At 43.6% G+C, this 20,354-nt stretch overlaps 1 protein-coding gene across 1 annotated transcript in view; it reads right to left on the reverse strand.

Moving 5' to 3' along the window:
• Positions 1 to 13,580, reverse strand: part of MAML2 (mastermind like transcriptional coactivator 2) — a 198,656-nt gene extending 185,076 nt beyond the window's left edge. Inside the window, exon 1 of the mRNA XM_026706888.2 lies at positions 12,804 to 13,580. Within this exon, the coding sequence (XP_026562673.2) occupies positions 12,804 to 13,280 (477 nt within the window). The 5' untranslated portion in view covers positions 13,281 to 13,580. The remainder of the gene's footprint in view (positions 1 to 12,803) is intronic.
• Positions 13,581 to 20,354: the final 6,774 nt, after the last annotated feature.

Raw genomic sequence — 20,354 nt, forward strand, 5'->3', positions numbered from 1 at the left:
CAGAAAGAAGTAGATTTCACATCAGTCATTATTTTTGTATCTATAGATACTGTTGCACCAAAACACAAAAGCAAACAGAAAGGAAATGTTGCCTGTGAGATGGATCCAATAGATGGGAGAAAGAAAGAAAAGGGAAATCCATTCCAGGAATATATTACTGCAATGCTATTAATGCATGGATAAAGAGGAAAGATGACTAAATTATTTATATCTTAAAGAATGGAACAGATTGCACAATCTCTAAAGCAGCAGCAGATAATCTGGAAATTTTTTTGTGACCACCAACAACTAGTCAACATATGATGAGGTTTAACATAGCTTAGGTCCATATAAAAATCTAAGACTGTGAAGGAACATACCTGAAATGCTTGCTACAGATTCAATTGTTGTTGTTGTTTTAATTCTGGTACTAAGTTACATCCAACCTTTGTTCATGCAACATGGTACATCTTAGACTATGGTTAGCAAGTCATAATGGCTCTGTTCATATACTATTTTAAGTTAAAACAATACAAACTACTTAAAGCAATTGACTGATACAACGAAATACATAAAGTTAATTGCTTGGCTAAGCCACTGTGGTTTGTGAGGATTGTGGTTTTGCACATTGGAAGGACAGAACCAAAACTGAAGTTAGTACAAGGTAGGATATACATTTGTAAAGCCCAAGCAAACTATATTCTAGATTAAAGTAATGGCCTGGTTCATCCAATGTACTAGTTCAGGTAATCCTTGACATACAACAGCATTTAGTGACCGTTCAAAGTTACAACAGCACTGAAAAAAGTGACTTATGACCATTTTACATGCTTACAATCTTTGTAGTAGCCCCATGATCATGTGATCAAAATTCAGATATTTTTATGATGGTTGCAGTCAGGGGTGGGCTGCTGGGGGCTTGCAGGGGCTCAGGAGAGCCCCTAGCTAAGACTCTGTGGGGCTCAGAGAGCCCCCAATAATCTCAGAAAGACTAGCAGTAAAGGAAAGCTCTTAATAGGCTTAATTGAACTTTTGAGCATTCAGCCAAGAGAATTTCACACCTCATAAAAGTGTTGCAAGCTAGATAAACAATCCACTCAGGGCTTGCAAGGAGAGCTATTGAGAAAATCAGATAACATAGCCACTAGCCTCGAGGGGATTAATTCCCAAATAATAAGAATCAGGTAACTCACCAGAAACTCCACTAAGACTCCAAGATCCCTCTCACAGTCATTGCTATTAAGCCTGGTTTCACCCAGTCTTTTATTTAAGTATTAAATGCACAAAATAATAAACAACTTTTTGGCATATATCTCTTTTTAGGTAATTAGGGCAAAGAAGTGATGTCGAGTTGGCCACACCCACCCACCCAGTCACATGACCAGCCAGCCACGCCCACCCACCCAGTCATTAGGGCAGACAGCCCCTTGTCAAAAAAATTGAAGCCCATCCCTGGTTGCAGTGTCCCGCGATCATGTGATCTCCTTTTGCAAACAAGCCAAGTGAACGGGGAAGCCAGATTCACGTAACAATCGTGTTACTAATTTAACAATGGCAGTGATTCGCTTGACAAACATGGCCAGAAAAGTCGTAAAATGTGAGCGCTAGACTAAATATTGTAAGCGAACAATTGGCACACAGATGGCGCCAATGGGAGACTACAGGAACCAGGAGCATCAGGTGACCTTAAGGACACAGACAAACCGCCAAGTGCTTCCACAACCCTTGAAAACTGTGATGGAGAACCTATGGCACACCCCAGCTCAGCTCCAGCGCGGGGGTGGGGCACATGCGGGAGACGTGTGTATGCGCGGGGGAGAGGCAGCATGGGGGAGGTCGTATGCACATGCGCGGGCGATGGGGGGACTGCAGGAGGGGGTGCGACGTGCCCCACTGTACTCCCCATTTTGGCCCTAGTAGGCTTTCCTGCAGCCTCCTGGGAGTAAAAATGTATTGAATTTATTTTTCTATGAGTGACAGACTTTTCATCTATCTTCAGGCTGTCAACATTTCTTTGAAGGGAAAATCCTTCCTGTTACTCCTTGTAAACAGTGTAAAGTGTAGATATTGTTTACATTTGGGAATATACTGTATATAGCAGGTAGCGGATGCACAGCATACATTAACAAGAGGTGTCAGAGAAATATTGTTTGGAAAAGATCACATTTCCTAAAGCTTGACAGCATTTGAAACAGGCAGTTGCCCTTCTTCTCCGTATGATGACAGAGGTTTTCTAACTTTGCAATATTGTACCTCTCTAAACTGATAAATAAATTATGAGATCCTCCCAAATGAAACTAAATAACCAGTGAATTTAATAAAGAAAACTGCTGTGATTGTTGGAACATTTTGACAAATGGTTTAAATTCATGGATTGAGCCATTTCTCAAAACTTGCTATTTCTTTTAACCATTTTAATCCCCCCTAGATGCTTGCTTTGGCATTCCTCTTACATTGGCTGAACAAATTTGATCAATTAACCCCCCCTCTCCCCATTTACTAACTGCACCCTAGAGGAGGATTATGAGCCATAGTTTGACAACTCCGTTCATAAAGTATTTGGGGGAAACTAGTGTTTTATACTTAGCTGTATTTAAATATTTTACAGGCAACATCTATTGCTTATATGTCCCCAAAGTGCTTTTTCAAAAGGCAACTGGACTTTCTTTGTTGTTTTTTTATCTTGAAGATGTTTCGCTTCTCATTTTTAGTTCTGATTGAATGGTGGAGTTCAGAACTGAAGATGCCGCTTGGTTGAGAAGTGAAACGTCTTCAAGACAAAAACTAAGAAAGTCCAGTTGCCTTTTGGAAAAAGCACCTTTGGGATAACCTGGATGGCTGAAAACCTCCACAGTCATCTATTGCTTATATATTTGACCATTATTCGTTCAAGCATCTTATTGTATCCCACAGAGAACATTCAATGGTGCATAGCATTTCACACTCGAACAATTGGTTCCTTCCACGGTTTAGAACACCGTGCTGGCTTCGCTTGGCAGTGATATGTGGGATCTCAGCAAGTCGTTTTCTCCAAAAATTAATACTAATATGACATCAATCCTTATCAAGGACAACCTTGACGGATGCCAGAATCATCCAGAGATGCCAGCTAAGTCGAAATGTCTACAAAATACTGGCGCATTTTGGCAGACTTTTAATTCTAGCTTCCTCTGGATGACGCAGAATCTACACTTAAATTGACATCTCTCTTAGATGTATATAGCATCACACACATACACACACACACACACACACACACACACACAAATATGTGAACGTAAGAAAATTGTATGGATCAGCCATAATTAAGTGGTGGAACATGGACACAAGGTATAGGAAAGATCTTTCATTAACCCAGGAAGGAGCAACTACAGGTAGTCCTTGACTTTTGACCACCATTGAGCCCAAAGTTTCTGTTGTTAAAGTGAGACGTTTGCTAGCATTTTACGACTTTTCTTGCCACAGTTAAGTGAATCCCTGTGGTTGTTAAATTAGTACCCTGGTTGTGAAGTGAATCTGACTTCCCCATTGTCTTCGCTTGTCAGAAGGTCCCGAAAGGGGACCAAATGATCCCAGGAAACAGCCAAAGTCATAAGTCCAAGTCACAAGACTTATAATAGCTAATTTAGTGGCCAAAGTTACAACGGTCCCGAAAACAATGACTTATGAAAAATGACGGTTTTCACAGTTATGATCATTGCAGCATCCCATGGTCATGTGATCCAAATTCTTTGGCAACTGACTAATATTTATGACGGCTGCAACGTCACATCAACCCCTTTGGCGACTTTCTGACAAGCAAAGTGCATGGGAATGTCGGATTTACTTAAATTAGTAACTCCGATACTAATTTAACAACTGCTGTGATTCACTTAATCTACTGGGGCAAGGAAGATATTTTGCAAAAGTCACTTAATCAATGTTTCGCTCTGCAACAGAAACACCAGGCTCAATGGCGGTCGTAAATCGAACACCACCTGTCCTTAAAATACACTTTTAAAAAGTTGGATCCTGGCCAGTGGTGGGATTCAATTTTTTTTAACTATTGGTTCTGTGGGCGTGGCTTGGTGGGCGTGGTGTGGCTTAGTGGGCACGGCAGGGGAAGGATATACTGCAAAATCCCCATTCTCTCCCCACCCCACTAACCTGCTTTCCAGCTCTGTTCTCCTGTGCAGGGCAACAAAAGAAGACCCAGCCAATCAGCTGGGACTCTGAAGGAGAGAATAGATGGGGGCGGGGCCAGTCAGAGGTGGTACTTGCCGGTTCTCCGAACTACTCAAAATTTCCACTACCGGTTTCCCAGAACTGGTCAGAACTTGCTGAAGACCACCTCTGATCCTGGCTACTTTCTGCAGCTGAAGCTCTCTGCTTATTGAAATTCAACAAGCAGAACTGTTCCCTTCCATTATTGCAATTGAAACCTTCTAGTGGCATGATGTCTTTCTTAGACCTTGTCCACACCGGAGGATTTTGGCACTCTCATGAACCTCTTTGGATGTGCTGGCATGGTTACAAAGCCCCAAGGGCAGGAATGCTGCACCTGTGTAAACTGTTGAAGGATACCAGAGGCTTCATATTAGGGAAATCGTGATGGGTGAGAAGCTATTTATTCCTGCCTTTGATCTTGTCCTCCAAGGTCTCCTCCTTTCATTGCCAACACTCAGCCTCCCGTTTAACTATCTTAAACCCTGGAAGAAGCAAACGAAAAGCTCTCATCCTGCCAACAGCGTATCTAACTTGGATCCTTATGTAAGGAGAAGCACTAACAGCCAACTGAGCCAGATTTCCCTGGTAATTTGTAAGCTGACACTATTTATTCTGGGGAGGCTTCCCTTTTCCTGATGTAATTATAATTAGGAAAGATTAAAAAAGAATAAATGGCTACTTTTTAAGATAATATTGTTTGTGATTTCTCAAGGCTGGAACAGCTATAAGTTGTCCTTCCAGATGTTTTGGGATGCGGCTCTTTTGATTTATAATTGTAATAAAGTGATGGGACACTCCAGGCGCCCTAATCTTAAGAAGAGAGGAAATAGTTGACTTTCTCTAAGTGTTATTTATGTACTTCTATTTCCAAGGTTAATCACCTTTTTCTAAACCACCCCGACCTGAAGACCACAAACAAACTGAGTCACAGGGTGTATATTTGAATAAATACGGTATATTACAACATCGTGAATTTTGTTCTAGTTTCCTTCCCTACCACAATCTACAGTCAAGGGAGTAGAATGTGTTTTTGTATGCCTAGAGCAGGGGGCGCCAACCTTTTGGACCTCAGGGACCACCAAACTCATAATTTTAAATCCCGCGGACCACTAATATGAATTTTGACTGATGGTGACTTGCTGACGTTGGTGGGAAAGTCGGTCCCATATTCCAGAGCAGCAGTAGCCACAGGACTGGCCTTATGGTCATCCTGGAGCAGCTGTTCCTCCTCTCAGGTGCACCGGCCTGCCATGGACTGGAGGAGCTGTTCCGGGCTGACCAAAGGGCCAGTCCTGTGACTACTTCAGCTCTGGAATATGGGACCGACTTTCCCATCAACGTCAGCAAGCCACCCCGGGGCGGATTTCTCTCCCCTGCCATTAGTCTTACCTTCCATTTCTAGCTCACCTGGCTCTACTCAAGGTTTGTGCTCAGTTGAAGGGTGGGGGTCAGCAGGTGGGCAGGCCCTGTGGGCAACGCAGCCTTGTGTTCCCGAGCAGCCTGGAATAATTGCTTGAGGGGGACATTTCTCTGCGGACCACCAAAATTTTCTCGTTGGCAACCACTGTCCTAGAGGATATGACATGTAAACCTGGCCTATTTTTAAGAGATTTACAAATAATAACAATTATAAAGGAATGACAGGTACGTAGAGCTGTTTTTCTCCCTCCCTTCTCTCTATCTTCTTTATTTCTGTTTTTAAAAAGTACAATACTGGTAGTCTTCGACTTATAACTATTCACTTAACAACTGTTCAAAGTTACAACAACCCTGAAAAAAGTGAGTTACAACCAATCCTTCCACTTGTGACATTTTAGTATCTCACGGTCAAGCACTCAAAAATTGCTTGGCAACTGGCATGTACTTGCAGCGTTGCAGTATTTGGGGGTCACATGATCACCATTTCTCACCTTCCCAGATGCCTCCCAACAAGTAAAGTCAGTGGGGCGGGGAGCCAGATTTGCTTAACAACCCCATGATTCACATAACACCTGCAATGATTTGTTTAACAACTGTAGCAAAAAATGATCATAAAATCAGGCTTGACTCATCGTCAGCTCGATGTCACTCGTGTCAGGGGTGCCTGTGGTGGCCCAAGCACTCTGCCAGTGAAATGGGCTCCTGAGCTCTGTTTTTGGCTATGACAACGTCCTGCAACCCTCTGCCTGCAAAAGTGGAGCTCGCTGGCGGCCCTCCCAAGCTCCGTTTTTGCTGGCAGAAGCACCGCAGGGCGGTCCTTTGCTGTTGCCAGGGCAGCCCTGTGGGACAGATCTAAGCACCTTACGGGCCAGATCCAGCCCACAGGCCTTGGGTTTCACATCCCTGGTATATATGTGTTTTTATATATATATATATAAAATTTCACACACACACATATATATATGCAGGTCTTGGTGCATTTGGGTCTTTTCCCATGTAAGATTGAGAGTATCTTGGCAACATTTCGACAAGGTCTCACTCGCCATCTTCAGGCAGTCGAAACGTTGCCAAGATACTCTCAATCTTACACGGGAAAAGAACCGAACACGCCAAGACCTGCATACCTGTACCTGTTAAAATCTATGAATATATATATAGGTCTAGGTGTATTCAGGTCTTTTCCTGTGTAAGATTAAGACGTTCCAGCAAGGTCCCACTTGCCATCCTCAGGCTGGTGCTTTCGGCTTCATGCCAGTGCAAGCAGTGTGTGATCGGAGCTGCCATCTCTCTATAAATACTGGTGGTAGGGGCTGGTGTGCTGGGCTGGTTGGCTGCACTGCTGCCTCTTGACTGGTTGATGGAGTTGATGTTGGTATAATGGGCTGTGTGATGGCCTTGTGAGTTTTGTTGTGGAGATATCCTGGATCTTGTGCTGTAATCTCCTGGGTCATTTGCATATTAAGGACAGTGACAAACTGGAACAACTCTTTGATGATAAGAGGTTTAGACGAAGAAAAAACTATGAGGAACATGAGATAGCTTCAAGTACTGAAGACATGTTAGATATTCCACCTAGTATGCAACTGCTTCCCTCTATGTTCTGTACCAAACAATTGTTACTTGAAAGATATACCTGCCCCTAAGCATGCATATTTCACATTCAAAGACCTATTCTTCACAAACACGTATATTTCTGTATTAAATGTTGTCTATGTAGGTTGATGTAGTTATAATAAGAGAACTATTCTTCCAATCCCTGCGTTAGATACAGTAGTAGTCCTGAACTTATGACTGTTTGTTTAACAACTGTTCAAAGTTAGGATGACCTAAGAAAAAGTGCTTTATGACCTATAATCACATTTAAGTCCATTGTACCATCCCAGGGATATCCTCAAAAGTGCTTTTTCAAGAGGAAAACTGGACTTTCTGGTTTTTCTTTGAAGATGTTTTGCTTCTCACCCAAGAAGCTTCTTCAGCTCTGATTGATCCATCCAGTCAGAGCTGAAGAAGCTTCTTGGATGAGAAGCAAAACGTCTTCAAAGAAAAACCAGAAAGTCCAGTTGCCTCTTGAAAAAGCACCTTTGGGACAACCATGAAGAGGTTGACTGAGAATCTCCAGAGACATCCCAGAGGTTATATAATTAAGTTCAGCTGCTTGGCAACCAGGTTGCATTTATGCATCCTGCAGTTTACGTGATCATGTTTTGCATTTCTTTTTGTGGCTTTTAGGCAAAAAACTTGCATTGGCAAAGCTAGATTTGCTTAACTGCCGCCTGATTTGTTTAAGAACCATAGTGATTTTCTTTATAACCACTATAAAAATGGTAATAAAATCAGATCTGGTCACATCTTAATTTGACTTACTGACCACACTGATTTACAACCAAATTTCCAGTCCCAAATGTGGTTATAAGTCAAGGACCACCTGTATGTTTGTCAGGAGAAAAAAGGTGGGAAGCCGTGCAAATATTTTACAGTTATTTTAACACAAACCTAAATCTACCTAGAATGACCTTCGTCATTTTCTAAACTAGCCTTTCATCTATTATTTAATTGCAGCCCGGATTGAAATAAGATTATGACACTCTTGCAAAACATGTTTATATGTAAAACATGTGTACACCAAAAATAAAACCAAGCTCTTGGAGCCACTCAGTATTTTATTTTCTAAGAAGGCTTCTGGAAGGCTATATAGGATAAAACAGAATAACAGAATTGGAAGGAACCTTAGAAGTCTTCTAGATCAGTCCCCTGCTCAGACTGGAAACCCTATACAATTTGAGACAAGTGACTATCCAATCTCTTCTTTAAAACCTCCAGTGACAGGGCTCCTACAACTTCTGAAGGAAGCCTTCCCACTGGTTAATTGTTCTGTCAGGAAATTTCTCCTCAGCTCTAGGTTGCTTCTCTCCTTGATTAGCTTCCACCAATTGCTTCTTGTCCTGCCCTCAGATGCTTTGGAGAATAGCTTGATTCCCTCTTCTTTGTGGCAGCCCCTGAGATATCGGAACACTGTGTTCCAATATAACATATAAGGGCCAATAATTTTTTTTGACAATATAGCTGTCTGAGGATGGTGTTTACTTTTAGAATATTAGCTTTCTGCTCACTTTTTAAAAATTAAAATAATCTAAAATATAAAATTACATGGGGCAGAAACCTTGGGTGCCTAATTCCCTAATATGGTCTATAGATATTTTCTTGGCACCCACCAAAATCCCCGCCCCATGTAATTTTATAATGTCTACTCAAAGCAGAGGTGCTTACAGGGTATGGTCACAGTTGGCAGCCATAATGGTGTGATCCAAGCTCTGCCTTGTTATATGACTAATGTGCAATGTATCACTCATATATAAAATATATAAAATTGCAATTGCAATGATCATGATTTTTTTTGACCTTTCCAATCACAACATCCCTGATTTAAAAGACCTTCCATGGCCTTAATTTGAAGGAAGAATGTCTATAACAGAATTTTCCAACCTTAGCAACTTTAAGATATGCAGCTGGCTGGGGAATTCTAGGAGTTGAAGTCCATGCATCTTAAAGTTGCCAAGGTTGGAAAGCCGTGATTTAGGGTTTTTTTTTTAGAATAGGGATGGAAATAACTTGTTACTCAAAAACCTCCGTGACCACTTCTACCATTCAAGCTCGCAAAATCCCTCTGAATGGGGACAAAGCTGGCCCTGAATGGCAATTTTGGATCACTGGAGGTGCTTCAAAAGACAGACCTGAGGGCTGTTTAAAGAATAATTGTGGTGATTTTTGCTGCTGATGTTTTGCAGTATCCACTAGCAAGTCTTAGGTCTGTCGGCTGCTTGGTTTATCTTACACTCCCGATTATTCACCCTGATCAACGATTTGTCATCTGCAACATAAAAAGCAGCAGATCCCCAAGGCAACATAAAAACTAAAAAAAAACCCCATCATCGCCAGATGGGCTTAAGAAGCATCTTAATGTCCATTCAGTGCCCAAAGTCTTATTTGAAGAGCAGTTTTTCCTCTTCCAAGCACGTTCAAGGAGGACTGGAAGCTTAAGGACAACTAGTGCAGTTCCTGAAATATGTGCTTTATAGTGTACAAACTGGACAGGGTCATTTGGCCAACAGAGCTCCCCCTGAGATGTCTGTGTGTGGGGCCCTACCTCATGATGTTCCGGACAGATTTGAAGAACTTGTCTAATTGGGTAAGAAGGTGGATATGGTCCTCTTGTTGGGATGCCCTTTCCAGGGGGAGATGTAGAGTGGATGGTCCAGATGAGTGCTGTTTTTCCTCTCTCTCTGTTTCACATTCCACATCAGGGCTGTCCAACTCAAGGCTGGATGCGGCCTGCGGGATGCTTAGATCTGGCCTATGGGGGGTCACCCTGGAAACAGCAAAAGACCGGCCTGTGGCGCCTTTGCCAGTGAAAACGGAGCTTGGGAGGGCTGCATGCGGCCCTCCCAGGCTCCGTTTTTGCCCAGCAGAGAACTGCAGGAGAATCCCCTGGAGGCCTGCATGGGCCACAACAGGTGCCCCCGACATGAGTGACATCGAACTGATCGTCAAGGTCAAACACAAGCCTGATGCAGCCCTCAATTGCAATTGAGTTTGACACCCCTGTTCTACATTATACTTTGAATATTGTTTAGACTGAATTCTGAACTGTCCAATGTCACCTTGATTTGGGCAGCATCTAAATCAGGGGTCCCCAAACTTGGCAAATTTAAGACTTGTGGATTTCCACTCCCAGAATTCTCCAGCTATTCTGGGAGTTGATGTCCACAAGTCTTAAAGTTGTCAAGTTTGGGGACCTCTGATCTAAATCTAAGGAAACGAATCAATACTTTTTTTTAAAGTGAAATGGAGTTTTGCAAAACAAACAAACAAACCTCTAGGAATCTGGTGTGGGGGAGGGGAAGCAAAGGTTCTTCTGATTTGATCCTCCATTTGATGCTCAGGAGATCATTAGAGGCTCTCCAAACTCCCCCTCTCTCTTTCCCGTCCCCCCTCTCTCTCCGTGATCAGAGCCCTCAAGTGTTACATTGTTCCAAGTGTTATATTATATTGTGTATGTGTTTGGGGGGTACACTAGACAGGAAGACTTCCCCTCCACCCCCACCCAAAGCCCCAACTTTGCTCCAGATTCCAACAATCCCGATGGGGACGGGGACCACTCAGGTCAGAAAGCCAGTTGAGGCTACCCAAGCACCCAGTTTGGCTCCACAAACCTTGATATGGAAACCTATGGTTGATTATTTGCATTCTGCAGCTCAGATGGAATTAGGATTTGCAGGGTTGTTGTTATGGGGAAATTAGAAAAAGAGAAATGTGTTGAGATATAATAGAATAACAGAGTTGGAAGGGACCTTGGAGATCTTGTAGTCCAACCCCGTGCTCAGATAGGTAACCCTGTTGAATCTCTTCTTAAAAACTTCCAGTGTTGGAGCATTCACAACCTCTGGAGGCAAGTTGTTCCACTGATTAATTGTTCTAACTGTCAGGAAATTTCTCCTTAGTTCTAGGCTGCTTCTTTCCTTGATTAGTTTCCACCCATTGCTTCTTGTCTTGCCATCTGGTGCTTTAAAGGAGACGTGGTGGCTCAGTGGCTAAGACGCTGAACTTGTCGATCAGAAAGGTCGGCAGTTTGGCGATTCGAATCCCTAGCGCTGTGTAACGGAGTGAGCTCCCATTCCTTGTCCCAGCTTCTGCCAACCGAACAGTTCGACAGCATGTGAAAATGCAAGTAGAAAAATAGGGACCACTTTGGTGAGAAGGTAACAGTGTCCCCTGCGCCTTTGGCGTTTAGTCATGCCGGCCACATGACCACAGAGACATCTTTGCCCAGCGCTGGCTCTTTGGCTTTGTAACAGAGATGAGCACTGCTCCCTAGAGCCAGCAACGACCAGCACGTATATGCGAGGGGAACTGTTACCTTTAGGTTACAGGTACTTTAGAGGATAGCTTGACTCCCTCTTCTTTGTGGCAGCCCCTAAGATATCGGAGCACTGCTGTCTTTTCTCCCCTAATCCTTCTTTTCATCAGACTAGGCATACCCAGTTCCAGCAACCGTTCTTTATATGTTTTAGCCTCCAGTCCCCTAATCATCTTGGTTGTTCTTCTTTGCATTCTTTCTAGATTAGACTTTCAACATTTTCTTTACATTGTGGTAACCAAAGCTGGATGCAGTATTCCAAGTGTGGCCTTACCAAGGTGTCATTATAAAGTGGTATGAACACTTCACGTGATCTTGATTCTATCCCTCTGTTGACGCAGCCTAGTATTGCATTGGCCTTTTTTGGCAGCTGCAGCACACTGCAGCCTCCTATTTAAGTGTCTGTTCACCAGGACTCCAAGTTCCCTCTCACGGTTACGATAAAGACGGGGTGCAAATAAATACAGATAGTCCTCAACCTGCAACCACAACCGAGCCCGAAATTTATGTAGCTAAGTGAGAAATGTGTTAAGTGAGTCTTGCCCCACTTTACGACTTTTCTTGCCACATCTGTTAACCGAATCACTGAAGTTGTTAACGAGTAACCTGGTTATTAAATGAATCCGGCTTCCCCATTGGCTTTGTTTTGTCAGGCCAAAGGGGCAAAAGGGGATGCCATGACCCCTGGGAGCCTCCAACCGTCATAAATACGAGCCGGTTGCCAAGCATCCAAACGTAAATTAATTCAATTCAATTAATTCAATTCAATTCAACTAACGAATTCAATTAATTCAATTCAATTAATGTAAATTTAATGTAACCTTAAACTGTCCACAGTGGACCTCACTCCATTCCTAAGAGGTCTGTAAGGGGGCGTGCATAAGCGCACCCGCATGCCTACCATCCCCGTTTATCCATTTATTCATACTCATTTATTCGGTATATTCTTATACCCGTCTATACTTATATGTTTATATGTCATGTTCATACTTATACTTGCTTTCTCATACATGCTTGACAAACTAAAATAAATATGCAAAGTAAATATATAAAGTAAATATATAAATCCTGGGAGCACGGGAATGCCACCACGGTTGTAAGTCTGACAAAACCGTCCCGCTGCCTTTCGAGCGGTCAGTAAGCGAACCGTTGTAAGTCGAGGACTACCTGCGAAATAAATGTTAGTCGGGCATTGCCAAACCACCACAAAACCAAATGGGCACAAAATATTGACTGGACGGGAAGGAACGTTCCCGGTTAAGGACTGGAGAGCCACGCCACTCACCGCAATCAGGGCCGGATTCCTGGGCTCGCCTCCAGCGGCGGCGCTCGGCGGCTCCCCGTTGATCCCATTCCTGCCACCAGCGCTCCCGTTGCTGATCAGCTGCGAGGGATAGTAGTCGGTCGCCGGGGGCGCTGCGGCGTTAGCCGAAGGCGCGGCGGAGCCGTTGCCTCCGGCCGTCCCTACCGCCGCTGCCGCTTTGCTGTGCTTGCTTCCTTTCCGGGCCGCCTGGCCGTGTTGCACGAGGTTGAGCAGCTGCAAGGTGTTCTCCCGCTCGCGATCCGAGCTCTCGGCCCTGCCCCGCTCGTAGCGGCCCTCGCAGGTCAAGTGGTGCTGGCGGCAAACGGCGATGCGCGCCCGGAGCCTCTCCACGATCGCGCTGTGAACCCGCGGGGCTGCCGCCGCCGCCGCCGCCGCCATCGAGCCTCCTCCTCCTCCTCCGAGGAGACCCAAAGCTTGAGGGGGCGCCGTATCCCCCATCCCGACGGGCCGGACGCCTCCGGGCGCTCCGCTTGCACTTTCCCAACCGGAGATCGCGGCTTTCTCACGCTCACATGAACGGAGGAGGAAGAGGAGGAGGAGGAGGGAGTCCGCTCGCTTAGCTCCAGATCGGAGTTGTGTGTGTGTGTGTGTGTGTTTGTTTCTTCTTCTCCTTCTCCTCCTCCTCCTTCTCTCTCTCTCTCTCTTTTCCTTTCCCTCCCCCGTAGGACAACCCGAAGTCAGCCCCCTCCCCCTTTTCGGAGTGATGATCCTTTCCTGACAGCCAAGAAATAAAACTTGACAGATTTATTGGGTTTGGTTGTTGTTTTTTCCCCCCTCACGCAAAAAGAACTACAGAAAAGTCACCGAAATCCTTTTCGGAAGATCTGTTAGCCCGGGAGCACAACTCATCTCGGGGATGCAGGAGGGCATTTAAAAAAAAAAAGGAAGAAGGGAGAAACTGATCACCAGGATCCATTCCACCGATGCAGAACTGCCAGAGACATTGAAAATCCGACGGAGCGATTGACCAGAGAGGTTTTTTTTTGGGGGGGGGGGGTTCCTTTTTTCCCCCCAGCTGGACCAAATCCGTTTAAATATATATATATTATATTTTATATATTAGAATAGAATAACAGAGTTGGAAGGGGCCTTGAAGGTCATCTAGTTCGTCCTCCCCCCCCTTTGGTTATTAATAACACGGGCCGTGTGGGAAGCAATATTTTCCAAGGAACGATTTTTTTTTGAGGGGCGGGGGGGGCGCGTTTTCTTTAAAGCGTCCCCCAAAGAAGTTGAGCGATGCTTTCCGAAATGGTGAGGAAAAGTTAGTGGGGACCGTAGCAACCAGGATGGCCGTCTCCCGACGAGGTGCTTCAGAAGGCTGGCAGCAGCGGTGGCGTCCCCCGAAGAAGGGAACGCGGAAAAAGAAAAAGAAGGGGAAAAAAAAAAGTCGGGACACGAGGTTGGAAGAAAGTTGATCGCGGGATCCCGTCAGTCAGAAGAGGGCGGGAAGCGGGGGTGGGTGGGTGGGGAGGGCGAGACAGGACTGAGCTATATTCCGCTCGCTCCCTCCACCACCGTCGCTTTCTCCACCCCGCCTGTCGTCCGATCTCCCTCAATCCCCGGCAAAGTGGGGAGGGGAAAAAGGGAAAAAAAGAAAAAAAAAAACCACACCAGAAATCCGGAGTTTTCAAGAGCTTCTCTCGCCCCGTACAAAAAAATAAAAATAAAAATAAAAGCAGATTTTGCTTTCTCGGTGAGGGGAGGAAAAAAAAAAAAAGAATAAGTGAAAGAAGGAGAAGGAAAATCAAAATCTTTCAGGCTTCTGCAAGCCCGGCGCTTACCGCGGCCCCCTCGCCCGAAGCTGGTGGGGCGAATAGACGGACATCCCTCCGGGTTTGGGGAAGCGATTTCCAAAGCGATCCTGAAACTTACAAAACTGCCGCCAGCTTTCTCTTTCCAGAGAGGAGCGACCTAGGGAGGTTTCATGCCTCCCGGGTCGGGGGATCGCGGGGTGATCTTTCTCTCTTTCTTTCCGGATTCTTTCTCTCTCTCTTTTTTTTTTTTTTGGCACTAGCTCCCACAGGCGGTGGGGGCTCGACGTCGCCCCCCACCCTCCCTCGTCCTCCTCCTCCTCCTCCCTACAATATCCCGCCGCGGCTCCTGCTCTTTTCCCTTGGCGCCCGTCTCGGGTTTTAAGCCGCCGCCGCCGCCGCCGCCGGGCTGCGAGGATTGCGCGGCGCGGGGGTTACAGCGGCACAAGATTTCATTGTGCTCGCGTAGAAAAGAAGCGCAGCGGCCCCGGCAGCAAACGTGAGACTCACAAGGGGGTGGGGGGTGAGAGAGAAAGAGAGAGAAGGGAACCCTAGTGGGAAGCTGGCGGTACTACACCAGAAAATTCCCGTTCTGGAAACCAGGAGTGGGGAGACCCCTAGCGTCAGTGTAGCGTCGTTGCAAGAGAGTTCCCCGTTTCCTTGGCCTGCGATCCTGAGGCGATTGCAGCGCCAAGCATGAGCAAGGCTGGGAAATAAATAAAATGATGATGATGATAATAATAGTTATTATTATTATTATTATTATTATTATTATTATTATTATTATTATTATTATTATTATTATTATTATTATTATTATTGTTGTTGTTGTTGTTGTTGTTGTTGTTGTTGTTGTTGTTACTACTACTACTACTACTACACTACTTCTTTAGTGAGATTCACAGCCTTTGGGGCTGGTTGGCAGCTCAACAGCTTGAGTCCTAACCGAGGACCTAGGAACTGTTCAGGTAGCATTGGAGGATATAAGCTGTTCCAAGTAGGGTGGGTTTTTTTTGGTAGAATCAGGGTATTCAAGTCTGATAAATTCAGGATTTCCAAATAGCGAGGCAGCCCTTTAGGTATTGCTCCAAGGGCTCCAGTTACAATTGGGATAACACACAATTTCTTTTTCCAAAGTCGCTCAAATTATTATTATTAATGATGATGATAATAATAACAACAACAATAATAGTAATGAAACAGTTGACCATTTAATCAGCGGGTGCAGCAAAATTTCACAAACTGACTACCTAGAACACCGTAATCGAGTTGCTAAAATCATTTGGCACTGGAAACTGTGCCAAAAGTTTGGATTTGAGTTTCGTAACAACTATTGGGAACACCAGGTTGAGAAGGTTCCGGAGAATGAAAAAGTCAAGATTTTGTGGGACTTCAGAATTCAGACTGACAGGCACTTGGCCCACAACACACCTGACATAGCAATAGTTGAAAAGAAAAAGGGTTTGGTTCATTGTCATTGCAATACCTGGTGATGCACAAATTGAAGATGCACAGCAAGAAGAAATCACAAAGTATCGGGACTTACACATTGAAGTCCTAAAGGGCTACCTCACTATTTGGAAATTCTGAATTTATCAGACTTGAATACCCTGATTCTACAAAAAACCACCCTACTTGGAACAGCTTATATCCTCTGACGCTACATTAAAAGTTCCTAGAGCAAAAAAAAAAAAAAGCACCACGCCCACCTAGTCAAATGACCACCTGGCCATGCCCACTTAGCCACGCCCTCCTAGCTAGGCCCACCGAATCGTGGTTAAAAAATTTGCATCCCACCCCTGGTTACAACCAGTGACAAAATGTATTACATTTTAGATGTTATAGGTTCATGCTATTAGCTGGAAAGGGAAAATATTGCTTGAATTCCAGCATGAGTTAAGAATGATTTAAGGCTACCTCAGGCGTAGGCTTACAAAACAAAAAATGAGGGTAACACAATGAGGACGTAGCACAAATGAGAAGTAGTCAAAGTATATTTGTGACATGGTTTGACACAAGGAAGGAAAGATCCCGTGTTGCAATTTCCATCTAAAGAGTTGTACACAGAGATTATTTAAAAGGGCTTTTATTTGAAAAGCACAATGACATCTGAATGTAATAGATCAGTGATGACCAACCTATGACACGCGTGTCACTCCTGACACGCCGAGGCACTTTGACTGACACGCCTATTGGTGTGGGGAAAACCTGCACATTTAGAGGCTGCCTGTGCTCTGCTCCAATCCCTGTTCCCTGCTTGTTGCGTGGAGGCATGGTGTCACCTCTGCCGCAAGATCTTTGCAGCAGAGAGCCAGTTTTAACCACCATAAACTGAGGCTTGTCCGTTTCATTACCTCAGGAACGCTACAGGAGGAAAGGAGATCCATGAGGTTCACAGCCCTGTAAGGTGGCCTTCCGATCCCCACATCCTGCACCTGCAGCCCTGAGACCAGGGAGACGAGTTTCACAGCCCTGTGTGATCATCCCAGCCCAGTCCGTCATAAACCAAATTATTGATATTTCTTGAAGTGACACACGACCTGAGGAAGGCTACACTTTTTCTCGATTTTCGACACACCAAGCTGAAAAGGTTAGCCATCACTGTAATAGATAATGTATGTCATATCTTTATGTCTGTATTTGCTTTCCCAATTATTCCAGTATCTTCTACTCTGGCCTTCCTGTACTATCACTGCTTCATTGTAAAGCAGCAACAAGCGAGACTAAACCTGGTTGCTGAGTAGTCTGAAATGATACATCAAATGCTTAATTGGACTGTAGCTGCATCATTGGTCGTTGATCTGCTTTCCAACAAGATAATTCCAGTTAAGTTCACAAGCCAAATATGAAGCAATTTGCCCATCCATCCATCGTTGCTCCTGGAGTTTCATTTGATCGATTCCATCCCCATCAAAACTCAGTTACAGAAATATAACATTTATAATCATATCAATGCGTAACACAGTGTTTCTCAATTTCAGCAACTTTAAGATGGGTGGACTTCAGCTTCCAGAATTCCACAGCCAGCATGTCTGGATGGGGAATTCTGGGAATTGAAGTCCATCCATTGAAACAGGTTCTTATTTATAAGGTACACCTGATTCATATTGTTCAGTATTGTGGATGTTAACTGGTACCCAGGTTTCTAACCTTTCCTTGCGTGGAGATAGTTTTGGGGATGACAATGCAATGCACACACATCCAAAAGGAGCTTCCATATGGGTCTTTTCCTGCCCTAGTGAGGTGCCAGGGATACATACCCTTCCAACAAGCTATGCTTTTCACATGGTCACAATCAAGGGTGGGCTGCCGGGGGTTTGTGGGGGTTCATGAGAGCCGCTAGCTAAGATTCTGCCCACAAATCCCACTCCAGGCTGCTGCACCCACCCCACCCCGTGGAGTCAATTTTGGATGCAGGTAAGTACAGGTCGTGCGTGGAGGCTTGGGGAGGGTGAAAAATGGGCCTGGGGTGGGATTCAAATTTTTTAACAACTGTTTCTGTGGGCATGGCACAGTTTGGTGGGCAGGGCTTGGTGGTCATGTGACTGGCTGGGCGTGGCCAACTCAATATCACTCATATCGCATCTCCTCTCCTGGCCCATCATGAGTGTGGGGATGCTGCAACAGTTGTAAGTGTGAAAAATGGTCATAAGTCACTTTTTTCAGTGCCATTGAAATTTGAATGGTCACTCCACACAAGCAAAATACCAGCAAAGGAGGAAAAATACTCCAGAGATGTTCCTGAGACAGAAAGTCTAGTCCTGCCAAGAATGTAATAAGGGTTGATGGAGAGGCAGTTTCTGTAAGCAACACCAGAATGTTTCCTTCCTGCCTTCCTTACAGGATTAGGCCAGTCATTTCTTCTAACAATCGGTTCTCTGAACTGCTTAGAATGTTAACAACCGGTTCTAGTGAATAGGTGCGAACCAGTAGAATCCCAGCCCTGCTAACGGGCCTCTTGGAAGTTTGGAAAGGCCGGAAATGGGTCCATTTCTGGCCTTCCAGAAAGCCTCTGGACCCCAGGGAAGCCGTTTTCGCTCTCCCAAAGGCTCAAGGAAAGCCTCCAGAGCCCAGAGAGGGCAAACACCACCCCCTAGTGGTGAACGAGACCGACTAGGCTATGCCCATGATTGCCACGCCCATCCAGCAACCAGTCAGAGAATCCGTTGCTAAAATTTTTGAAGCACACCCCTGGTCACAATGAGAGTATGAAGAGAGGGAAACAATGACAGATCATTTCCCTAGTTAATTATGTAATTAATCTATAATTTATAAGGGACAAATGTTGGTTAATTTTTGAGACTAGAAAATCTGAAATGTGGATAGGTGTCTGCCCTCAGCAGTAAAACCAGACAAGAGACATGATTAGCTCAGCTAAATCTACTTTATGGTAAGGTTACATTAACAGATATTTTGCAAGTCTGAAGGTACAAATTTCCCGCCCTCATTTTTTTTTTTATTTTAATAACAAGCATAACAAAATAAACATAAACATAACACAAAAAACATAAAAATATCCCTCTTCATAAATTTACATACAGTGCATCGATTGGTTTACCACTTTTTTTTGTGCATCCATTTCCTAGTCACTAGTATAATTATATTACATAATAGCTCATATTATCAATCAATAATTGTATAACCTAATATCATCACTAAAAAAAAAACCATTTATAATTTTGTTAATTCATATTTTAACGAGATAACTATAATTTGCTTAATTTATTTTGCAATAAATCATAAGATCATACCAAATCTACCTTGATAATGTTTTATAAAGATAATATCAAGAAAAAAAAATTTTTTTTATGCTAAATCGAATATTTTATCATTATGTTTTATTATCTAACCATTGATAAAAAAGATCCCAAACTTCATAAAATTGTTTATCTTCTTGTTCTCTGATTTCAAATGTCAATTTACTCATTTCAGCACAATCCAATATTTTCTTAATAATTTCTTCTTCTGATGGAGTTTTCTCACTCTTCCAGTTCTTAGCAAATACAATCCTAGCCGCTGTTAATATATTTACAATCAAATACTTCAAATTTTTATTATATATATCAGGTAAGATTCCCAATAAAAAAATCTCTGGTTTCAAGTCTATATGTGTCTTTGTCATTTTTTCCAACCATATGCGGATTTTAGTCCAATATTTTCTAGCGTCCTCACAAGTCCACCACATATGGTAGTATGAGCCAGGTATCTGATGACATTTCCAACATTTTTCAGATTTGTTCTTAAACATTCTTGCAATTCTTGTCGGGGAAAATGCCACCTGTAAAACATCTTATACAAGTTTTCCTTATAAGCTGTTGACATTGTCATTTTATAATTTTGAGACCACAATTTTTCCCATTTCTCCAAATCAATCCCATATCCAAAATTCTTCCCCCAAACAATCATCGTTTCTTTAACTTGTTCCTCCTCTAATAAAATTTCCAACAAATAAGTGTATAATTTTTTAATCATTTTTTCATCAGTACCTGTCAAGATCCTGTCTAAATCAGTCAATTTATCATAAAATCCCTCCGCTTTAGAATCTATAAGATACCTTGAATGTATTTGCGCATATGAAAACCAATTCATCTTTATGCCTTGTTCTTCTAGTTTTTGCATTGTTTTAAGTTCACTCTTTTCATCCAATATTTCCCCATATCTAACTGTTTGTTCCTTCTCATATATTATAGGATAAGAAAAGGCTTCAATAGTTGATAACCAGACTGGGATTTTCAAATAACATTTTCTCTTAATTTTCTCC

This window comes from Pseudonaja textilis, chromosome 7, assembly GCF_049901715.1.
Source record: "Pseudonaja textilis isolate UNSWEBS1 chromosome 7, rPseTex1.2, whole genome shotgun sequence".
Lineage (NCBI taxonomy): Eukaryota > Metazoa > Chordata > Lepidosauria > Squamata > Elapidae > Pseudonaja > Pseudonaja textilis.